At 36.8% G+C, this 20,646-nt stretch overlaps 1 protein-coding gene across 2 annotated transcripts in view; it reads left to right on the forward strand.

Annotated features, from left to right (window-relative positions):
- The window catches only part of LOC106787804 (Krueppel-like factor 3), a 222,528-nt gene that overhangs the window by 76,499 nt on the left and 125,383 nt on the right, over positions 1 to 20,646 (forward strand). For both annotated transcript variants that reach the window (XM_014750481.1, XM_014750482.1), the window contains exon 3: positions 6,171 to 6,260. In XM_014750481.1, coding sequence (XP_014605967.1) covers positions 6,171 to 6,260 — 90 coding nt within the window. The remainder of the gene's footprint in view (positions 1 to 6,170; positions 6,261 to 20,646) is intronic.

The following is a 20,646-nucleotide window of genomic DNA, read 5'->3' on the forward strand; positions in this document are numbered from 1 at the left end:
GTATGCAAAAATGAATATTGAAATAAGTACTTGTTTTGTGGAAATAAAGCCGTTATCGAGAATGAATATTATTAGTATAATGAAGAACAACGAGAAATTGGAATGCGAAAATGATACGATTGTGAAATGAATTTTATTACATTTGTTTGAATTCTAAAAAGAGAATATTAATTTCTCATTGTTTGTTTATCGGTTTATTTCATTTTTCATATATTCGTCTGAATTATTTGTAATTTTTGTTTATTTCTTACATTAGTTAATTTCCATTAATACAGTCATAGTTCAAGGAGCAAACTGCAACGATATTCTTACATAATTAAAGTGATTAATGAAAAATAATAACGCGTTAAAACGATTAGAATAATGAATGGAAAGTATAGTTCGACGATTTGCTATTAGAAATGACGAAAAAAAAAAAAAAAAGAGATACATAGATATAGAAAGAAAGAATGAAAGATAGAAAAAGGTTAGAAAACGATCATAGATAAATATCGTAAATCAGCAATAGAAAATGATTACGCGTATTCCAATCTCAGTATATATATATATATATTAAAGATAAAAAGTATGTAACTGTAAGTAGAAGCATAACGTTCACACTCTATATTACCTGTATAATCGATAAAACGATATATATGAATGATTTTTAAGCGATGAAAAATATTCAACATTCAATATTTCAATATTCTATTAACCAGAAGAGATAGGAGAAGTCGAGTGTTTGAAAGTAACGAAGATAGATATTTAAGATAGAATGGAATGAGAGAGAAAGAGAGATAGAGGAAGATGATGATAGACTTCCGGAGAAAGTATCGTTTTATTGGCAATCCGAGGAGGCACGTTTATCAACTCTAGTACATATGAACCTCATGAAGGATCAAAGTGCAAGTCTCTGCCTTACGTATTTAGTATACACGTTGATGGTATGAGACCTTTCTTTCTTCTTCTTCTTCTTCTTCTTCCATCTTTTTATTTCCGCATTTATTCGGACCACATTTCTCTTTGCTCGTATTTTTCTAATTCTTACTAAAAGTACTGAATAGATCCGAATGAATAGAATATCTCGGCGTGATGCCGAGGTATCACGAGTGTGCAGTAATATACGTCGAAGAGCCGACAACACGTGCCACGTTTTCGAGTTGCATGATTTACGCGATTACTCTCGTATGCATGGTTCATATGCATACGTAACCATACGTAGACATATAGACCATAGGGCGACTTCTAGTCGTTCCTTCTTTCTCAATTTTATCTCATTTTTATCTTCATCTCTCTTTATGTTTTTTCATCTCTATCTATCTATCCATCTATCTATCTCTTTCTTGTGACACGTATGTTGGTACCATAATCTCTTGTCGAGAAGACGAGATATGAACTTTCACCGCTTGGACGAAAGTAAACGAACGAGTTTAGTGTATGGAAAATTAAGAGAATATCAACATTGGATAATATTATTTAGAGAATGTTTTATTCTCTCGTGGCAATGTAAAAGGTACAGGATATGTGAGGGAGAGAGAAAGAAGAAAAGAAGTAAAAGAAGGGGAAGAAGAGCGATGACAGCTTTCACATAAGTTTAAGACCTTGTTCAAAGAGAGGAGGACAGTTTGACGTGTGTGTTTAACCGGTCTCAATATAATCTTCTTCTTCGTTTCAATTAGGCTTCTACCCTAATTGAATAATTCTCGTTAGTCTCGTCCGCGCTCGGTTAGGTGCAGTTTCGGGACGAATAAGGGCACCCTTAACGCCAGAGAAGCAAACCACGATGGACTCTCAAGCTCATTCGGAATGGAAGAAAAGTGTGACAAAAAATGGTCGTAGAGGAGAAGAAGGCCCGGTGTGTAACGGGCAACCGGAGTTATTTTAACGAATGTAATTACACAAACGAGTCATTCGATTATAACCGTACGAAACGATCGAACTAACTGGCTTCTGCATTGCATTCTCATTTTCGATCCTTTATTAGGCTCTCTCTTTTACTCGTTTTACGTATATTATCAGTAAGTTGATACGTTTCGTCATTACAAGCTAATTTATTACTTTACCCGCATTACATCTCTGATTTATGTAGCAGATATTTTCTTTTTTTTTTAAATATTATTCGATACGTGGAATTATATAAATATCAGGGTACTTCGTTTCGGACAATCTTAACCGTGGAAAACAGAAGATCGGTGATATTCGTCTCGGTTAGAACAATGTGCGACGAACCAAAGGATTTACAGAAGCAAGTTAGATTCTCGGAACACGTTAGGTTTACCCACGACTGTTCGGATCGTACAATAAATATCAAGAATATTGGTATAATATGTAGATCTATACGCATACGTGGCTTACCTGTTTAATATCGTTCGTAAATCAAAAGAGACCATTGTTTTCCTTCATCGAATGACCTGACTATCGTTTTATACCACCCTAAGATACATTCCGCTTTTCTCTCTTACGATATCGCGAGCGGCTAGTATAAAAGCTTATTATTACTCTACATATTTTCTTTTATACGATTATTCTAAGAATGTTGAGAGAGGTTCCTCCCAGAAGAAGAAAAAGGAAAAGAAGATAGAGAAGAAATAGAAGAAGAAGAAGAAGAAGAAGAAGAGGATGAAAATTAGGTAACGCTTTTCTGTATGTGCATAGATTATTTCCTATCTATATCAAGATCTAATTCTATTACTCGAACGAAGCACGTTTCGAATGAGAGATATCATCTTTTTTTCTTCTTCTAAGGTTAAAAAGAAACTTTAACTCGTTTATATGAAAATGCACGCACACTTATGACATGGCACGTATTTTTCGTTTCGATTCGCAATCGTACAAATTTGATAAGTTAGTAAATACATATTTAGTAAGATTATATAATGTAATAGAAATGTTTAACATAATAATCTGAGTAATTTTAGATAGGCAAGCATATATGTAAGTCTGATATAAGTGAAACGAGTAGAGTTTAATCGGATCTTTCTCTCTATGGGTAGTTGAACAACGTGCTGAAACGATATCTGCTTGGTATATGTAAAGAACGTTTAAGAAATTAATACTCGTGGCGCGAGCAAGTAATAATTACGTTTATGCTTGTTGTGTGTTAGTTGTATAGTATAGCGTTCGTAAGAGAGGATTCGAGAAATGTAATTGGATTTAGGTCGTTTTGTCGAGTATATTCAACTAATGAACACATAATGAACGAAGATTGCATAATTAATATTATAAATATTTTCATAATGTGCACGGATGTTTGCGTAATCTTTGTTAGTGTTTTTATTGAACCGACTAATTCTTCTTCTTCTTATTATTATTATTACTATTATTATTGCCTTTGGCCGTTTAGAGTTGAAACGTGCGCGATTAGAGACGAAAGTAGACGTGAACGTAAGAGAGTTTATAGAAGTGCATATAAGAGTGCATAAGAGAGAAAGAAAGAGAGAGAAGGAATACAACGGTCATTTCACACATTATATTTGAGATCTGCCCCACCTTCGGGCCAACTGAAACGGGGGATATCTCTCTACCGCATTGCAAATCACTTTCATAGTCCTGTTTTTATGACCGAAAGTTATAATTTACGGTCCACCCGATTGGCGTAACTCACCGCACGCAGAAGGATTACACGCTTACCGTGGACGCTTATATGGAAAATCGCTTTTACCAGAACGCACCGAGTTCTTGAGCCCTAATCCATTAACGACCTCTCGCTAAGCCGCCGTGGGAAAGAAAGAGAAGGAATATGAGAAGAAAAGGATATATGAGCTCTCTCTCTCTCTCTCTCTCTCTCTCTCTCTTTCTTTTATTATGTTATATTTACCTCTTTTATATGCGAAAATTAACGCGTAACCCGCATCAAACGATTCCTTTTGATTGCTACTTTGTGTTTTAACCAAGTTGATTCTTAATTATTTATTTATTTATTTATTTTATATTTTTTTTTTCAAACACTTTTACGATATATGAAATCGATTTTATTTAATCTTTCGAAATTTAGATCACGATTGAATATTTCATACATAAAACCAATATATGTGTAATATATGTATATATATATTATATATTGACTTGTTTGCTTGCTTCCTATCAAATATCTCGACATATTCGAGAGAACCAAAGTTCGTCGTCTTTCAAGGAGCCGCCTCAATTTTCGAAGTGCAATCTTGCGATATTACGGGAAAATAAGAGAAACCCTGTGGAGAAAGTAAAATGCGAGCGTTGCAATATCCTAAACGCAATATGTATAACGCAATCTATGCAATAATAATAATAATAATAATAATAATGATAATCATAAGGATTTTGTATGTATTATAATTTCATCCTTTTCGTTACGCACGATGATCGTCTGATTCTTTGTGAATTATTAAATATATATATATAAAATATAATGTAATATCAAACTTAGAAGAGAATTTATTTATTTTTTTTTCTCTAACCAAAAAAAAAAAAAATAAAGAAATAAAAATAATTAATTAATTTAGTAAATCTAGGTCGCGTTCCTAGAGATTTATACAAGACACAGGTATCGAGTATCACGTTTCGATATAGATACGTGTATGTACAGAAATAATAATTTAGACTGGATTGTATTTTTCTATTGGTATACGAGACATAGGAACGTAATAAAAAGCGTGTAGTACTAGCTCGTTCTCTAGGTTCGCAAAAATAAATCGGTTTGAAAACGGTCGGCGGGAGATCGATCGATCGATATCTCGAGACGAGTCATATATCGTTGGGAACGTAGAGAAACGAGGGAAATGTCGATTACGTCGTCGGCACGTTAAAGTTTCGCGTATCGATCGGTCGAAAGAAAGAATGAAGAAAGACGCGTGGAGCGTGCGAGTGAATCTTTTATATAATCTCTGTCTCTCTCTCTCTGTCTGTCTCTCTCTTTCTCTTTTTCGCAAGATCACGATCGTTCTCTTATCTCCGAACGAAACAAGTTGTCAGCCCCGAGGGATATCGTTGAGTTCACTATGTATGTGTATGAACGTACGTATAAAGAAAGGAATAAATAAGAAATAATTCTCCCGAGATGACACTCGTCCAGTGAAAAAAGAAGCGCGCATGACAGAGAACGTACTAGCAAAGCGTGCCCATCAACTACTTTTATCTAGCTTTTCCTTGACTTTACCGCGTAACATCTAAATAATTTATCGATTCGCGAATGGGGACGGACGGTTTTCAATTCCCTCGTGATCGGTTCATTATCACCGGACGTACGGGTGGTCCATGGGACGTTTCTCGAAAGCACTCTATAGAACAGCACAGGCATCATAATACTCGCATTTTCTTCTTCTTCTTCTTCTTTTTCTTTTTCTTTCAAGTTGCGTCGTCGACGACGATGACTAGGAGGAAGAGGTAGAAGAGAAGAAGAACGATAAGAAGAGACGATGCAATTACTCTCTTTCTTTCTCTTTGACTCTTACATTGCATTTTCTCTTTCGTTGCCTCATATCTCTCTAAAGCTCATAGAAAACGGACATTTAGAGTTCGCGTATGTCGAGAGCGCGTGTTCTAGCTCGTCACGCTAGAAAAGCGTAATTGTTTTAACGTTTTAATAACTGCGCTCGCGTGCGCACTAGAGAGATGATGCACTCGCAATAGCGGCGAGTAGAGTAGACTCGTAACTGCCACGAATGAGAAACAGAGAAAGAATAGATTAGTGTGTCGTGTGCGAGCTCTCTAAGAGAGAATTACGTTGTAACGGACTAAAGTAAAGACTTTTGCCGACTATATTTCGTGTCATTTGAAAATATTATATTATTTTAATCTTACAATATATTTAAATTGTGAAGTACGCTATTAGTTTTCAAATTACCTGATTCAAATAGAATACTTTTAATTATTTCTATTTTGTGATAAATTAATTAATTACATGATATATATTGATATTTGATATATATTACGAATACTTATATTATTTATTTATTTGAAATTCCCGTAAATTATTTAGATATATATATATATGTATAAAATGGCGTTTAGATGAGGATATTAAAAGTAAATGTTTGTCTCGCTAATACTCGTCATCATTTTCTTTCTTCTCGCTAATTTCCTACGAAGAGCAATTTCGTGTTACCGAGGAGAGAGAGAGCCATTAAGATTGCTATAATAGTGCTCATCAGAACACACCGCCTATCACCTTTACCTTCGTCTTGTCTAATTACAGGTCACGTTTATTGTTTCAGGAGGAGAGCGAGCTCTCGAGCAAGCGGTGGGCCAGTGCGCCCCGCCGCCCGGACAGCCCCTGCGTCCTGGGGGCACCGACGTCTAGGGAGGTTAGCCTTTTCTTTTTTTTGTTCTTATTATCCTTTTTATACAACATTTACTTATTTTTACTTACATTGTGTTAAGATCCTTACTCTACACGGCTATTATCTTATTTTGCGAGTTCCATTTTAGTAGAGAGAAGATTTTTATTTTAATTTCTTTTTTTTTTTATAAAATGCAATAGGTATTTGTTTATAATATTTAATATGATGTTTATATAATTGCAATAATGTTATTATATAATTGCAATAATTATTTATCGTCGGAATTATTTATCGTTAGGAGAAACGTCAAGATGGAAGGTGCATGCGAGTAAAAGTCGATCGTCCACCTTGAATGGAAACTCGCTCGATTCCACGCGAGTACGTGATGGCACCCAAATCGTAAAGTCGAACACGTTGAGTTCGACGCGTCTAACGTACATACATCGGGTTACTACTAATAGGGGATTAGCACGCTTAGCAAGAACCACTGCGTGTCGGCACGTCGTCGCCGGAAAGACGATTAACGTCGACATTACATCGAGGTGTCGATTTAGACGCGTGATCTTTCGCTGATATTCTTTTACCTTTGCCGCGATCGATCTTGCAAACATTTACTTTTTATATATAGATATATTTTTTTATGTTATCTCGATCATTCAGAAACAAATATATTATTTTATTTCAAGGGATAGCTCAACACTTTTAATATTAATTTTATTATATAGATAAATGTGTACAATTAAGGGTCAATTAAACGATAAACTCGACAGCTTGCTTACACTCGATCTAGGTATAAACCGTTTCTAGCATAGCAATTAGTCAGCTTGATTTTCGCTAAGGTAATAAAACGTCGAGGCAATTTCGTAAGGTGAATTATAACAGTTCGCGTTGGGTGTACGATTAACGCTTTGGGTTCTTGTATTTCGCGTTAATGTTTCTTGATAATATAACTTGATAGTATATTGTCAAAGAGAGCCGCCATTGCGGAGCATCGGGTACCATCTGTCGTTGAACATCATCGTCTCTACTTACGTACCAACATATACTTCCTTGAACGAAAGAAATCGTGATTTCCATGGCTCGCTTGCTTCTTGTCTCTCGCGGTGATTCGTATTACATATTCTCTATCAAGAAAATCGATCAAAATTCTTTAGAATGGTATAGATGTATAATACTTAGGATTAGTAAAATAGGATTAGCAATCTGTGTAGCGATCGGTTGAATAATAAGCTAAAGAAAAAGAATTGTAACAGCAGGCACAAGAGTGGTAGATTACAAAGGACTAATAATAGAAGGATGTTGAGAGTAGTTGGTTGGATAAGGATTGCAAAGCTATGGACACGCCATCTGGCATCTAGCACGGACACGGGGCTTTAATGTCCGTGCAAGCACGCTCTCGCATCAAGGTACGGTTCAATTCCGTTACGTGGACGTACAGACCCGCGGGCTTCCCACGCCAATTAAACATGACTCATTAACGGGTAGAAGCCGGTAGCTGGGATCGATGCCTAGCTGTGGAAGAGAACCAAGCAACCCTTCTATAATTCTCCGGTGCAGAAGCAATCGGAACTAATCTCGACCATCCTCCTCTTTCTTTTCCTCTTCCACCTTCTTCTTCTTCTCCTCCTTCTGCAGCAGCAGCTTTTTCTCTATCTCGGTTCCTCCGCAATGCGATATTACCGCGAGAGGTACCCAGTAACTGCGAGCGACGTGTACAGGCCACGATGTTCACGAAAGCAATATTTCTCGCGTCCACGCTCGTGTGTAGGAAACTTATTCTAGGCATAGAGCTTGTACCATCTTGTTAACCGCTTAATGCTTTTCCTTTCGATCTTGGACAAGAAGCTTTCGACGTTTAAATCTTTCTTCTTTCCCTTCTCGAACAATTTTTCTTTCGATCGATCTTTTATATATTTTTGTAAAATAATCATTTAAATAAAATAGAAGGATAGTTTTCGCACGTGAGGTATAAACGTAAAAAGGGTGGACACGATAGGTCGATATTTCGGTGTAACGATGTTGCTGTTGCCATTTTCCAATGGAATTTCTGTCAATTGCGAATCTAACGGGCGTTCGTTCTTACTTTAGTTCTGGCTAACCAAACAATAGTTTTATCTCTTTCTAGTTTTTCGCACGTCTATGCATACACTACATATTGTCGCGGTTTCTTCTTTGTTCTTTCTTAGATACTTTAGTTTAACTTTAGAAGAAAAGAAAACAACAAGAAAGAAGAAGAAGAAGAAAAAGGTAAACGGTAAAGGTAGAAGAGATTAAGAAAGAAGAAAGGGTGGATTAAACGAAAAGGGTTAAATTATTGCTCGGAGAGATTTCGCGATCGCTTCCGATAGTCAAGTCGGGATTCCAACGTTGCTTCGTGATACTTAGCAGCTAACTCGTCGCCTACCTTTGGCAGCCGTGGAATCTTCTCTTCTCTCTTCTTTTCTTCTTCTTCTTTCTCTTTCTCTCTCTGTTCGGCGGTAAACGTAGCCGTAGTCGTAGCTGTAGTCGTAGTCGAGACGTAGAGACGTCTTTGCACAGGTACGGGGGTGTCCGTTAAAGGCAGCCGTTTAGACAGACTGTGGGATCCCAAGCCAAAGGATAAACCGAACGTGTGTTCGTGCCGAGTGAGCCGAGATCTGGTCACTTAAGGGGATCGACACTAGAGTCCGAGAGCGAGCATCAATGTCGAAATAACGAGTCTTTGCTTCGATTTCCTTATGTAAAATCGTGAGACTGTCACCTCTTCTCTGTCTTCGATAGAAACTTCTCTCTCTCTCTCTCTCTCTCTCTCACTCTTTATTTTATATCTTACCTCCTCTGTCTTTTTTTTCTATCTCATTCTCTTTTGATAGATCTTACGGTGATTGAAATATCGTCTATTTCTTGCTTCGGTTTTTACACTTCTTCTGGCCTCTCTACCTTCAAATAAAGATATCTTGAAAATCCTCGAATGAGACTTGAAACGATCTTTTCTTTCACGATCTAATGATAGTTAAGTATGTATGTAGAAGTAGAAACTAGGACGCATAGAAATAGGAATCGTCGAGGTTACTTTAACGATTCTTTTCGATAGACTTAACAAATCAGTGATGGTATCTACAAAATGTTAATGTTGATTTTTTATTATTGTTACATTGAATATTGTTGCATAATATTGTAATTTCAAATTTTGACAATATTTCATTTCTTGAAATCTGGGTAAGTAGGTTTTTTAATCGATTAGCAAAGAATATTTTTAAAACTATCTTTTTCTTAACATCGTTTAGATATATATATTTTCTCGGGAGAAAATTTAGATTCGTATTACGAGTAAAACAGAAAAAAAGGGCCAGATTATTTTTCTCTCTCTCTTTCTCATGATTTTATCCTGTAGGTGGAAGAAGATTTCTTTCTCTTACTTTCTCTCTCTCTCTCTTTCTCTTTCTCGTTCTTTCTCTTTTATACATAGTTGTTTGAAGTCTCTTCGTGGAACGTGGGCTGGGCACGAGGGCCTGGCGAGAGGGCTGGGTCGTTTCTTAAGAAGAAAAGAGAGAAGAAGAAGAAGAAGAAGAAGAAGAGAGAGTACATCGACGTAGAGTGGACACTCCCGGATCTCTCTTCTCTTTCTTTCTCTGTCTGTTCAGGAGGTGTCGTCACCGCTCGCTTCTCCGGGGCCGCGTGCTCTTCTCTCCGAATTACGTAACTCTCCAAGAGAGAAAGAGAGAGAGAAGAAGAAGAAGAAGAAGAAGTTAGCTCACGCGTACGCACGTGGACGTGTCTGTGCGGTACCGCACCTTCCTCACGAATAACGTATAAACGAAGAAAAGAAGGAACGTAAACCGCGACTACGACGACGAAGACAACTATGAACGTCTATGAACGTCTATGCACGATTCGCGCCATTCCAAATCAACGTTTAGATGGACTTGACGCTGTAATTTTCTCATTTTCAAGGCTCTTCTTTTCTATCTTTGTTTTTTTATTCATCTTCGGATAGTCTCTCGTCGGGCTTTGTGCAAGTTATATTAGAAAATTACATTGACTGCGATAATATCATGATGAAAGTTCAAATCGTCGAAATATATTCCAAATTAATATCTATATTTCATAAGATTTATATCGTCGTACAACATTAATATTAATTATTTATTTCTCATTAATGTGATAAAGAAATAAAAATATATAATATTTTGAAATTGGCGGAATCGGAATTCGTATCAGTTTTTTTTTTGTCCTTATTTCGGTAGCTCGGTCATATGCATTCCGTTTGAATCTTTCTCTCTATCTTTCTTTTTTTCTATAATTGCCTTGCGGCTTAGAGTTTTACGTCTACGAATTTACATGTCGACCAGTCTCATAGCCACAACGGCGCATCGCATGCCTCTGAAGGTGTGGCCCCAAAGAGAATCCCCACGCATGTTCTCTTGTAAATACATTTGAAAGTTAGAAAGAGAAAGATAGAGAGAGAGAGAGAGAGAGATACGAACACGCACAAAAGCGTGTTCAAGTTATTTCAGTTCTCTCATTTACTCTTGGAAAGACAGAGGCGCGAGGATGTTTTCTCGTAGAGTAGACTAGTAGTAGATAGAACAAGGTACACATGATTCGATCTTTCTGTTGCATTCGCATGCGGAATAGCTTTTGTCATGAAGGCAAGCACTTCTCTTCTCTTCTTTTTCTACGACTGTGAGGTAGGCTTTGTCAAAAGATATAAAGTCGATTCACACGCGGCCCACGGACTATGACGATGATCTTTTCTAAGAGCATGCCGCTTGCTACTACCCACTTGCTTGCTGACTACTATCTTCGAATAATGATCGCAAGCAAGCAAGCAAGCATGCAAGTAAGTAAGTAAGTAAGTAAGTAAGTAAGTAAGTACTTTCCTTTGGTCTCTCGATCATGGTACATCGATCCAATCCGATTCGATCCTTCATCAGTTTCCAGACAGGTGCAGGTTTCTCTACCTATATCCTTTTCTATTCTTTTCCATTCTTCTTTAGATCTTTTTCCTTATTTCTTTTATTTTTCCAACATCCTTTCGAATGAATTCTCTAGAGACCAGCAAAGGACTCCAATAAGAAACGTCATTCGATCGTAACACCGTAGCCTTCGTAAGTAGGCGACAATGAGTGACCTAACAAAAGGCAACCCGAGATAGCCCTAGCCACGCTCAAACGTTACCCATTGTACGCACTTTATTTGCCTTCGTTATTGGCCGGATACTACCACGTTGATGCTGAATTAACGCACAAGGTTTAACGTTACAACGAATTACACGGCTTTATTCTTTATTTAGTCGGTGCTCATAACGTCAGAGCTATTAACTTGCTTACCTTATCGACTAAGACACGTAATCTTCTTTCTATTTCTATTTCTATTTCTTCTTCCGACTCATATACTCTCGGAAAGTAAATTTTACTCGACGAAATTTATCGTTCTTCCGTTATTTAAATAACTGATCGTATTTTACAAAGGAATACCATGAGCTAGCTAGGTGAAAGGATTACGTAGGATCGATTACGAGTATTCGTTATGGCCGATCGATACCGATCGAACATTGGCCAAACGACTTGTCTAGGATTCTCTTGTGATTATTCGAAATCATAGTTTTCTTCGTATGGATGAAATATTTCTTTGGAATGAGTCAACACACACTTGTTGTTCTCTTTCCATACAATACTTACTTACTTATGTACTTCCGGATGTAGAGGATTCGTTGTTCCACTGCAAGAATACGTCAGTAGGTGCTCGTTACTACGAGGAAGAGGAAGGATACCGTGTTAAGGTGCCAACGTTGCTTAGATATTTTTTTTCTCATTTTTCTTCTTCTTTCTTATCATGCCTTTTTTTCTTCCCTTTTTTGCTTATTTCTTGTTTTTTTTTTCTTCCTTTCTTCCTCTTTTTCTTTATTTATTTCTTATTTATTTTTTTGTCATAGAAAATTCTGTCGAGTCAGTAAAGCCGTCTTATCCGTTCGTTGTTGCTCGTATAGCAACCATCTGCCATCCCTGGTGTTTCTCGAGTACCGTAGTAGACGTGCTACGATGACAGCGTCTCTTTAGCTTTGACCAACTCTCTCTCTCTCTTTTACACAACGTTGAAACATTATAAGAATTTTTTATATCAATATTTTTACACAACATCGAAACATTATAGAAACTTTTTATATCAATATTTTTTACCTCATTGTAAGATTTTGCGACGATAAAAAGAATCTTTTATTTTTTTTTTCTATTGTTTATACCATTTATATATTTCTATGGAAAATGATGATATGGAAATTCTTCTTCTTTGTTTCTTGGCTGGGTTTTTGTTTAAACATTTTTGAAAATAAATAACGCGAATAATCGCGAACGAGGATTTAGAACGAGGAGAGAACCACAGCTAGGACGTGATTTATTATCCATCGTCGAGCGGTCGAGCACTTGGTGTGGTGCCCCCTGCGTCGTAAACACACGTTGCAGAGCTCGTCCTGTTTAGTCGAACAGCTGGTGAATCACCGGAAAGCTTCTTCTCTCTCGTATTGCAGGCGCGACGTTGTCACTCTCGCAGGTGGAGCCTTCATTTGGATTATATCGATGATCTGACTAAGAGAAAATAAAGAACATTAGCATTAACTCTAATGCATCATACAATCTTAGATTTTATTTTATGAATTAGAAATTAATGAAATCGTATTCAACATATTCCTACGAATTATCTGTCATATTTTTTTTTTTACGAAAATTTGATCTTGCGACAAAAAAAAAATAGAAACTAATTTCGATTTGTTTGAAACACAAGTAACTTGATTCGTATCTATATGAAGAATAATCGCGGATATAAATAAATGGATCTCCATTATGCTATCGGGATTTTTGTAACACGTGTCCGGTCTGTCAATCACTCTCAATTTGAGACTGAATCGATCGAGCGATATAATTGCAGGCTGTTATCTTCGTAACAAATGCTCGTGCTATTCCATCTTTGATGCTGGACAAACATGGAATCTTATTCGTACCTGTCCCGCCCGTCTATCCACGGATACGTTTAATCGAATGATAATGTTTAATTATAGTTCTCGTCTCTCTTTCCAAATGATTAATTGATCGTTCTTAGCTGACGTCAAAGAACGCCGCGATTGCTTGTAAAATTGTATCAGCCTTTATATCTTTACGATAGAAATTATAAGCAATCTCATATTTGATTACGATGGAAATAAAAAGTGATAGATAATTATGATGAGAACAATACTTGGAATAATTTTTGTATCAAGAATTTAATGAATGATTCGTTGAGAGAATAATTTTATGCAAATACCCAGTGGTAGGGAAAATGATGAATACACGAGTTGAGGTAGGCATCTGGTGGAATACGTCGGGAAAGGATAATTTTCTCTTTCCTTATTCGAGCTGCGTATCTCCGAGAAGAACATTCGTTTTAATTGAACCTCTGATCGCACGTTATCATCGGAGATCTAAGCGATCGTGGCAATGACCTGCTGACCGTAATGATCACGTAACGATCGACCACCTCGAAGTTAGATGAGATAACGAACGAACATATCTGGAATCCGACTTGGTGCAACAACCCATACGTAGACGTTTGCGTGGCTTACGTAGGTATTGACCGATTCCACGGGAATAAGGATACTTAAGAAAGAGAAAGAAGTAGTAAACATAAAGAGAGAGAGAAAGAGAGAAAGAAAGAAAGAGAGTGGGCTGAGCATTTCCGTAGATTCTATCTCATGTGAAATAGTCCTATGTACCTATATATACCTTGGAGACTCTCACCAAGGTTCGAGCTCGTAAGAACAAACAGACTTTCCGAAGAAGCACGATCGAAATTAATAAGATTAGATCAGTAACAACGCCTTTCGTCGCATAACAATTTGTCCTTCCTTCTTATCGTTGATACGGATTTATGCTCAAAGATATCTGTAAGATTCGATTGCAACCTTTTGTTCGATATGCATATACATATACATATATATGTATATATATGGTATATAAAAGGTTAAGTGGAAGAATTATTTGTTTTGATAGGTATCTCAATTTGGAGATCTCGTGTACATATGAGATTCGTGATAAGTATATCAAAGATAACCATTAACACCTGACAACTCAAACCATCTTGTTCTACCGTGCGTCGTTGATGGTGATTACGGGTGTAAAAGAGTAGCTTTATATGGCGTCGAAATATCATCACGATCATCCGACGTTATTTCGAGATCGGGGCTCTCAAAAAAAATATCTTTTTTACGAACTTAGAATAAAAGGATACACAAAATCAACCGTGATCGATTATCAACATAGTAATTTACATTGTGGGCGTCTAAAGTTCTTTTTGTTTCTTTTTTTTTATTTCATTATAACACACATGGAAATATTTACGTGGTTAAAATAGAAAAGAATTAAACAGGAATCATTCATTGTCCCACATCGGCAAGCTGCGAAGTAGAATGGTAAGGTGAAGGATTGATGTAATATAGTAAGAGGACTAACTTAAAAGAAAGGATTATAGAAAGGACTCTCGTCGTCCCCAATCGTTCCTCTTTTATTTACGAGCCACGCACCCTAGTAGTTCAACGAAGGAAGAACGGTTCTTTATAACATAACGCTTCCTCGTACAAATTAAGTGCCTTTCTTCCGATAGTAAACGTCCGTTGGTAATTTAGAGATTTAGAAATTGTACTAGCGTGGCTGGTGCCATTGCTACTCTTTCTTCCCTGACATCTTGGAGTATTCTTGATGATGGGTAGGTAAGAGGATATATTCTTTTTCTTATTATATAAACGAGAGACTTCTTTAGATTATTTCGTTGAAATAACTCGGTATAATAGCCATTGCGAAAATATGATCAAATGATAAAAAGAGATTATTGTTTAGAGAGTGAGTAGGTTGGCATTAGGTAGCGGAGTCGGCTTAAGAATAATCGATACACGCAATCGCGTGATCAAAGTCGATTAACACCTAACTTGTCGTCGCTTTGACTTACTGGTTATGCAATCGAGACAATATTATTGTAAGATTCAGTCGATTCGTTTCCCAGGGTGATTAGAGAGCACAGACGCTCCTTTCTTTACGAATACCTTTTGAGAGGTCTTACAAAAGCGTTGATAATATCCCTGTGCATAGTTTTCTTCGGTTATTCAGCAGATTTTCCTAAATCACGGATCGTTAGGTACAATCTACTCTAAACGTGCTACGGAGTCGTTCAAACGACAAAGCACTGTGGGATAATCGTAATATCTCTCGTGTCGCGAAATAATGAAAGATAAAAAGAAAGAAAGATGGAAAGAACGATCCCTTCACCATTCTTATTTTCTCTATCTTTCTTTCTTTCTTTCTTTCTTTCTACTTCACCGGCTGACACTCGTCGAGCGGCTTTCGAGAAGAAGACTATAAGGACGAAGAGGACTGGCTGCTGGCAAGGAAGCTTCATCCAGTGAGTAGAACCAGCAGCGACAGCAGCAACAGCATCAACATCAGCAAGAAGAAGAAGAAGAAGAAGAATAAGAAGAAGCTTCTTCTTCTTCTTCTTCTTCTTGAATTCAAAGGCAAAGGAGCTCTCGCGAGGTATAATAAGTAGTAAGCCGCACTCCGGTTTGGCCGATTGTGAGATCCACGTTGGCGAAGCGGTGCAAGTCATGGCTTAGCCAGGAAGCTCCCGTTGTCGGCTGCCGTTGTCGGCTCCCGTTGCTGGCTCCCTACCGCTCGACGCCCAGTGTAATATCATTATCATTCACCGAGCGAACCTCCGCCGAGGTTAATCAATTATTACAGGTTCCCTTGAGCCACGCTCTCTTGGGCAAGCAAGCGAACGAGCAAGGGAGCTCTCTCGCGCGCAAACTCGCGCCGTGATCAGGAGTGCCTACCGATTCCTGAGACTATTATTCGGACCATACTACTTCTTGCTTCTTCCGAGAACGAATAAACGAATCGATCGATCGAATCTATGCATCCTCTTTTTTTTTCTTTTGTATTTTCATTCCAATTTTGGTTTTTTTTTTCAAATCTTTCAGTAAATCCGAGATCAAATTGATGTTTAATCAGTTATGTCTCTCGTCGAAAAATAAAATTCTTAATGAGAAGGTATCACAGGGAACTTGGACATAAAAAAGTAGTAGAACTTAATTTAACTAAGTTTAACTTTATTGGGACTTCTTCAGCAACTTAATCTTTATAGTTCAGCGTCTTTTTTCATTGAGTAGACATACATTATTATTTTTATTATTAATATTCAAAACACAAAAGATCTAAGCTTCGTTAAGTATTAGCTCGTTATAATTTGAAACCCTCAAGAAAATTCAACAAATGAAATTGTTGTATTTATTAAAATACGATCTTAAGTCGAATTAAGAAATACATAGAAGAAGTTTAGAATAGTAATAGCTTTTGTTTACGTTCTAGTAACTCTTTCTAAGCAATTGTTGGCAGCGGCGGGTGCCTTCTAAGCGTAGAAACGTCATTTCCAGTGCGGCACACGCTCATTGTCCATCGAGGTTTGCCACGGCCGAGCTTCCTTATAGAGATTCCTCTCCTTCCTCTGTCGGCCTCGACACCGACGGTGAAAAACGGCGCGGCATGCTCGTTTTAATCGGCTTTTCTTAGTCACGACGACCAAGACGACCAAGAGGACGAGGACAACAACGACGCAGGAGGGCACGTTCGGACCGCATCGGCGCCATATCTATATTCCACCATTAGTTCCGATGCTGTAACTAACCGAACGAGAAGAATCGATAGATAAAAAAGCGGCGCTTCCACGTTAGTCGTAAACGACCGCCTTCTAATCCACGATTCTTCTTTTACTATATACATTATTTTCTATTTTTCTTTTTCTTTCTCTCTCTCTCTCTAGTTCTCTTTTTAGCAAACGTTCTTTCGGTGCCATCGCAAACGACATTTTTCTTTCGATCGAACAGGTTCCTTTACTCTCTTCAACCTTCCTCTTAGTATCTCTTTCTCTCTTTCTTTCTCTTTGTAAAAGATGCCGCGACTTCCTCCGCGCACGTGCTTCTACGCTTTACGATCTTCCTACGTCCCAGTCATGGGGTTCTAGTCAGAAGCAACTTTGCGCGCAAGAGAGAGAGAGAGCGTGTGGATAATTTTTGAAAGAAAAAATATTCAAATATATATAGACGTGTTATCGGGAAAGAAAGAGAATTTATTCTATTATCCTTCAAAAAAGAAAAGAAAAAGAGATAAAAAGTTGGATACTTGTAACCAATTAGCGATCATGCCGTTTTCCATACGCATCTTTTGTATCGCGTTTCGTAAGGTAGTAAGTATCGTTTTCCAGTACTGTAGGACGATATAATTAGATCGTAACTCAACGTCTAGCGTGACTTCTCGCAGAAGCATTTATTCGAACGATTAATCAAGGACTTACTTACTCGTCTGGATATTAATCGCATCTTCGATGTGGTCCTTGTAGTAGTCCTTCTCTTCCTTGTCTTTCTTTTTCTATCTATTTCTTCGAACCGATCTCGCGCGATACTCATTGCAAAGATCTTTTAATTGAAACTTCTTAAAGGTCTTCTCGATGTTTCTCTTATTCGTTTAACTCACGTTACATTAACCAGACGTGAATTTGTCACGCGAAAGAGTAATTATAATAAATTACGAACGTTATATCCTGGGTGAACTAAGCGGTAACTTTTATTGTACGACTTCTCGGAGAAATAATCTCTGAAGAGGAAAAAAGAAAAATAGGAAGAAAGATACAAACAAACATACAAAAAAATTCAAATAGTCATTTAATTCTACGAGTCTTTTTTTTTTTACCGATGCAACGAGCTTTCCTTTCTTTTACGATTAACTTCCTCGCGGTTTAGTTTTACAGTCGAGAAGTTCTCGAAGGTGAAATGAGATCGTTGATTTATCGAATTTGTTGAAAGGGATTCTAAGGTTCAACGAGGAAATCGTCGATTATTTTGATAGTCTCGTTAAATTCATTCCAACATTCAATTTGACGTGATTTCAATTCGTTACGTATCGTTTAAACTTGTAATCCTATCAAAATTGTTCTTTCTTATTGCATTTTAATTAACATTAAAGAAGTACGGTAGGATGATAAAAATAAGCATACGATTGTTGTGACAAATTTTTGTTCTTACATTTTGTCACTTGATCATGATAATCTAACTAGATTTATTGTATGAATTATAGCTTAACGAAATGTTTCAAGATTGAAATCATTTATTCGAAGGATTTAATGAGTCGATTAAATTACAAATAATACATCGATCCTTTCTTCGATTTAACATTATCTCAATCTTTTCATCTTACTTTCCTCGTTACATTCATCAAATTATCCATTCGTCGATTCGTCTTAGGAAAAAAAAAAACAAAAAAGAAAGAGGAAGAAGGACATCGTAGCATATCGCAAGACTCGTTTAATCATCGTATTCCCGTGAGAGATAATGCGTCAATCGATCGCGTCGTCTTTGATGTTTCGAAACGAACCTCTTCGATGTTCTTTTCCTCCTCATCGTAGTCGCTTCCTGAATGTCGTGTAAAAGAGAGAAAGAGAATATAGAAAATTCGCCTGATAGATTTCCGATAAACTCGTGATTTATCGATTGACCAACTCGACTTGTAGAGAAACTCTGATCATCATATATAAATACTTTGTCATTCCTTTTATCAATCTTATATGTAGATAAAATATATAGATCTCTTTAATCGTAGTAAAGGAAGAAAATGTTTTGTTTTAAATAAATAAAATAATCATGATGTATAATATCTTTCTCGACGAATAGATTATCGGGTCTATACTAATCGCGAATTGCAATTTTATTTTAAATAAGCAAATCTTGCATATAAATTGATCATTTCGTTATAATTATCATAATGCGTTTTACCAATTGCGAAGATAATATACAGATCTTTCAACTTGATCGAGAATAAAAAAAAAAGAATAAAATAAAAGGAAATAAAAATGAATATATCTCGAGGAATGGATAATACTGTTAATCAAATTGTCATTCTATTTCATATATCGTATGTCATGCATAGAAATCATCCGCGTCATTCCTTTATCAATCTTATATATGTAAAATGTTGATCTTTGTTCGTGGTGTAAAAAAAAAAAAGTAAAAAAAAAATAAAAAGATTGTCCCGACGAATAGATTATATCCATCAAATCAAATAACAATTTAAGTTGAACGCGCGTTCCCTGTTAAAGGATTTAAAGGAAATAGAATAAGTTTTCACATAGGCATGTCTCTTGGTAAAGATCTCATAGATCAATTAATAATCTATGCACAATTGAATCTTGACTTTCGACGGTATAATGCAGCCTTTGAGCTCGAGTGACTTTGATAGGCGTCTATCCTTTTCATTATTCTCTTCTCTCTTGGATGGATCTGGTATGCCACGAAGCAACACAACGTGCTGTATAAAAGGGTTCTTCTATCTCTCTCACTCTTTCTCACTATTTTACTTCCACGCCCATTGCGCCGATCTCTCGTCGGGACCAGGGGCCATGCCTATTCATACATTCGCGCTTCATAAATGCGTTGCCCACACGGAGGCGAGGCCGAGATACTCAGAAGAAGACGCGTACGCGATCCATGTGTGGGTGAGAGAGGGAGAAACGCGCGCACAAAATATTCCCTGCTGCCACTTCCTGCTCATTTAATCAATGACATCTTTAAACGTTCCAACGAATGGAATAATGCTGTTGTGTTGGCAGTACCGAATCATCTCCCTCTTTATTTTTTTTTTTACACTTTTTTTTTTATCATATTAGAAATGATTGACCACACAAACTTTAGCGCGCGATCCTATCGAATAATATTATCAAATTGATATCAATTCTGTGTTTCATTGATTAGGAAGGATAATTGGCACGGATATATTTCGGACAATGAAATCGCGAAACTTCCGATATATAAATAGTAAAATTTTTCTTCGTACTTAGTTATTTAATTTTGCAAAAAGAGGGAAAAAGTCGTTTGGTAAAAAGTATGTAAGTTAATGGACGAGAAAGATGGTTTGATTCGTTAGGAAGAAAATCAAAAGTCGATATCATTTCAGATTTAATGGAAACTTTGATCAACGTCGTTCCAATTATGACACGAGACTCATCGAATTAGTTTTTCTTCCGCTTTTCTGTTCCATCTATATTTTTCTCTCTCTTCTCGTTCTCTGTTAGAATTTTTTTCCATTCCGAGTGGTTAACGAGCACCGTCGTTTATTTGATCGCTCAACGGAAAGCCGAATGAAGAAACGAATAATCGACGTCATCAAATTCTCTCTTTGCTGCCTGAATTGAGTCGTCGGACGGTCATATTTTCTGATTGTTACTATTGCTCAGACGTTTCAAACTTGTTACGCCCGAATTAAAAAATAAAATATGCTCGTTCGTTTTCGCGACGATACAACATATCGAATTTTATCGAGTAATTTTTATTTTTATTTTTCATTTGTTAAAAACTAAGTAA

The sequence above is a fragment of the Polistes canadensis genome, unplaced genomic scaffold (assembly GCF_001313835.1).
Source record: "Polistes canadensis isolate GaletaPanama2010 unplaced genomic scaffold, ASM131383v1 scaffold_115, whole genome shotgun sequence".
Lineage (NCBI taxonomy): Eukaryota > Metazoa > Arthropoda > Insecta > Hymenoptera > Vespidae > Polistes > Polistes canadensis.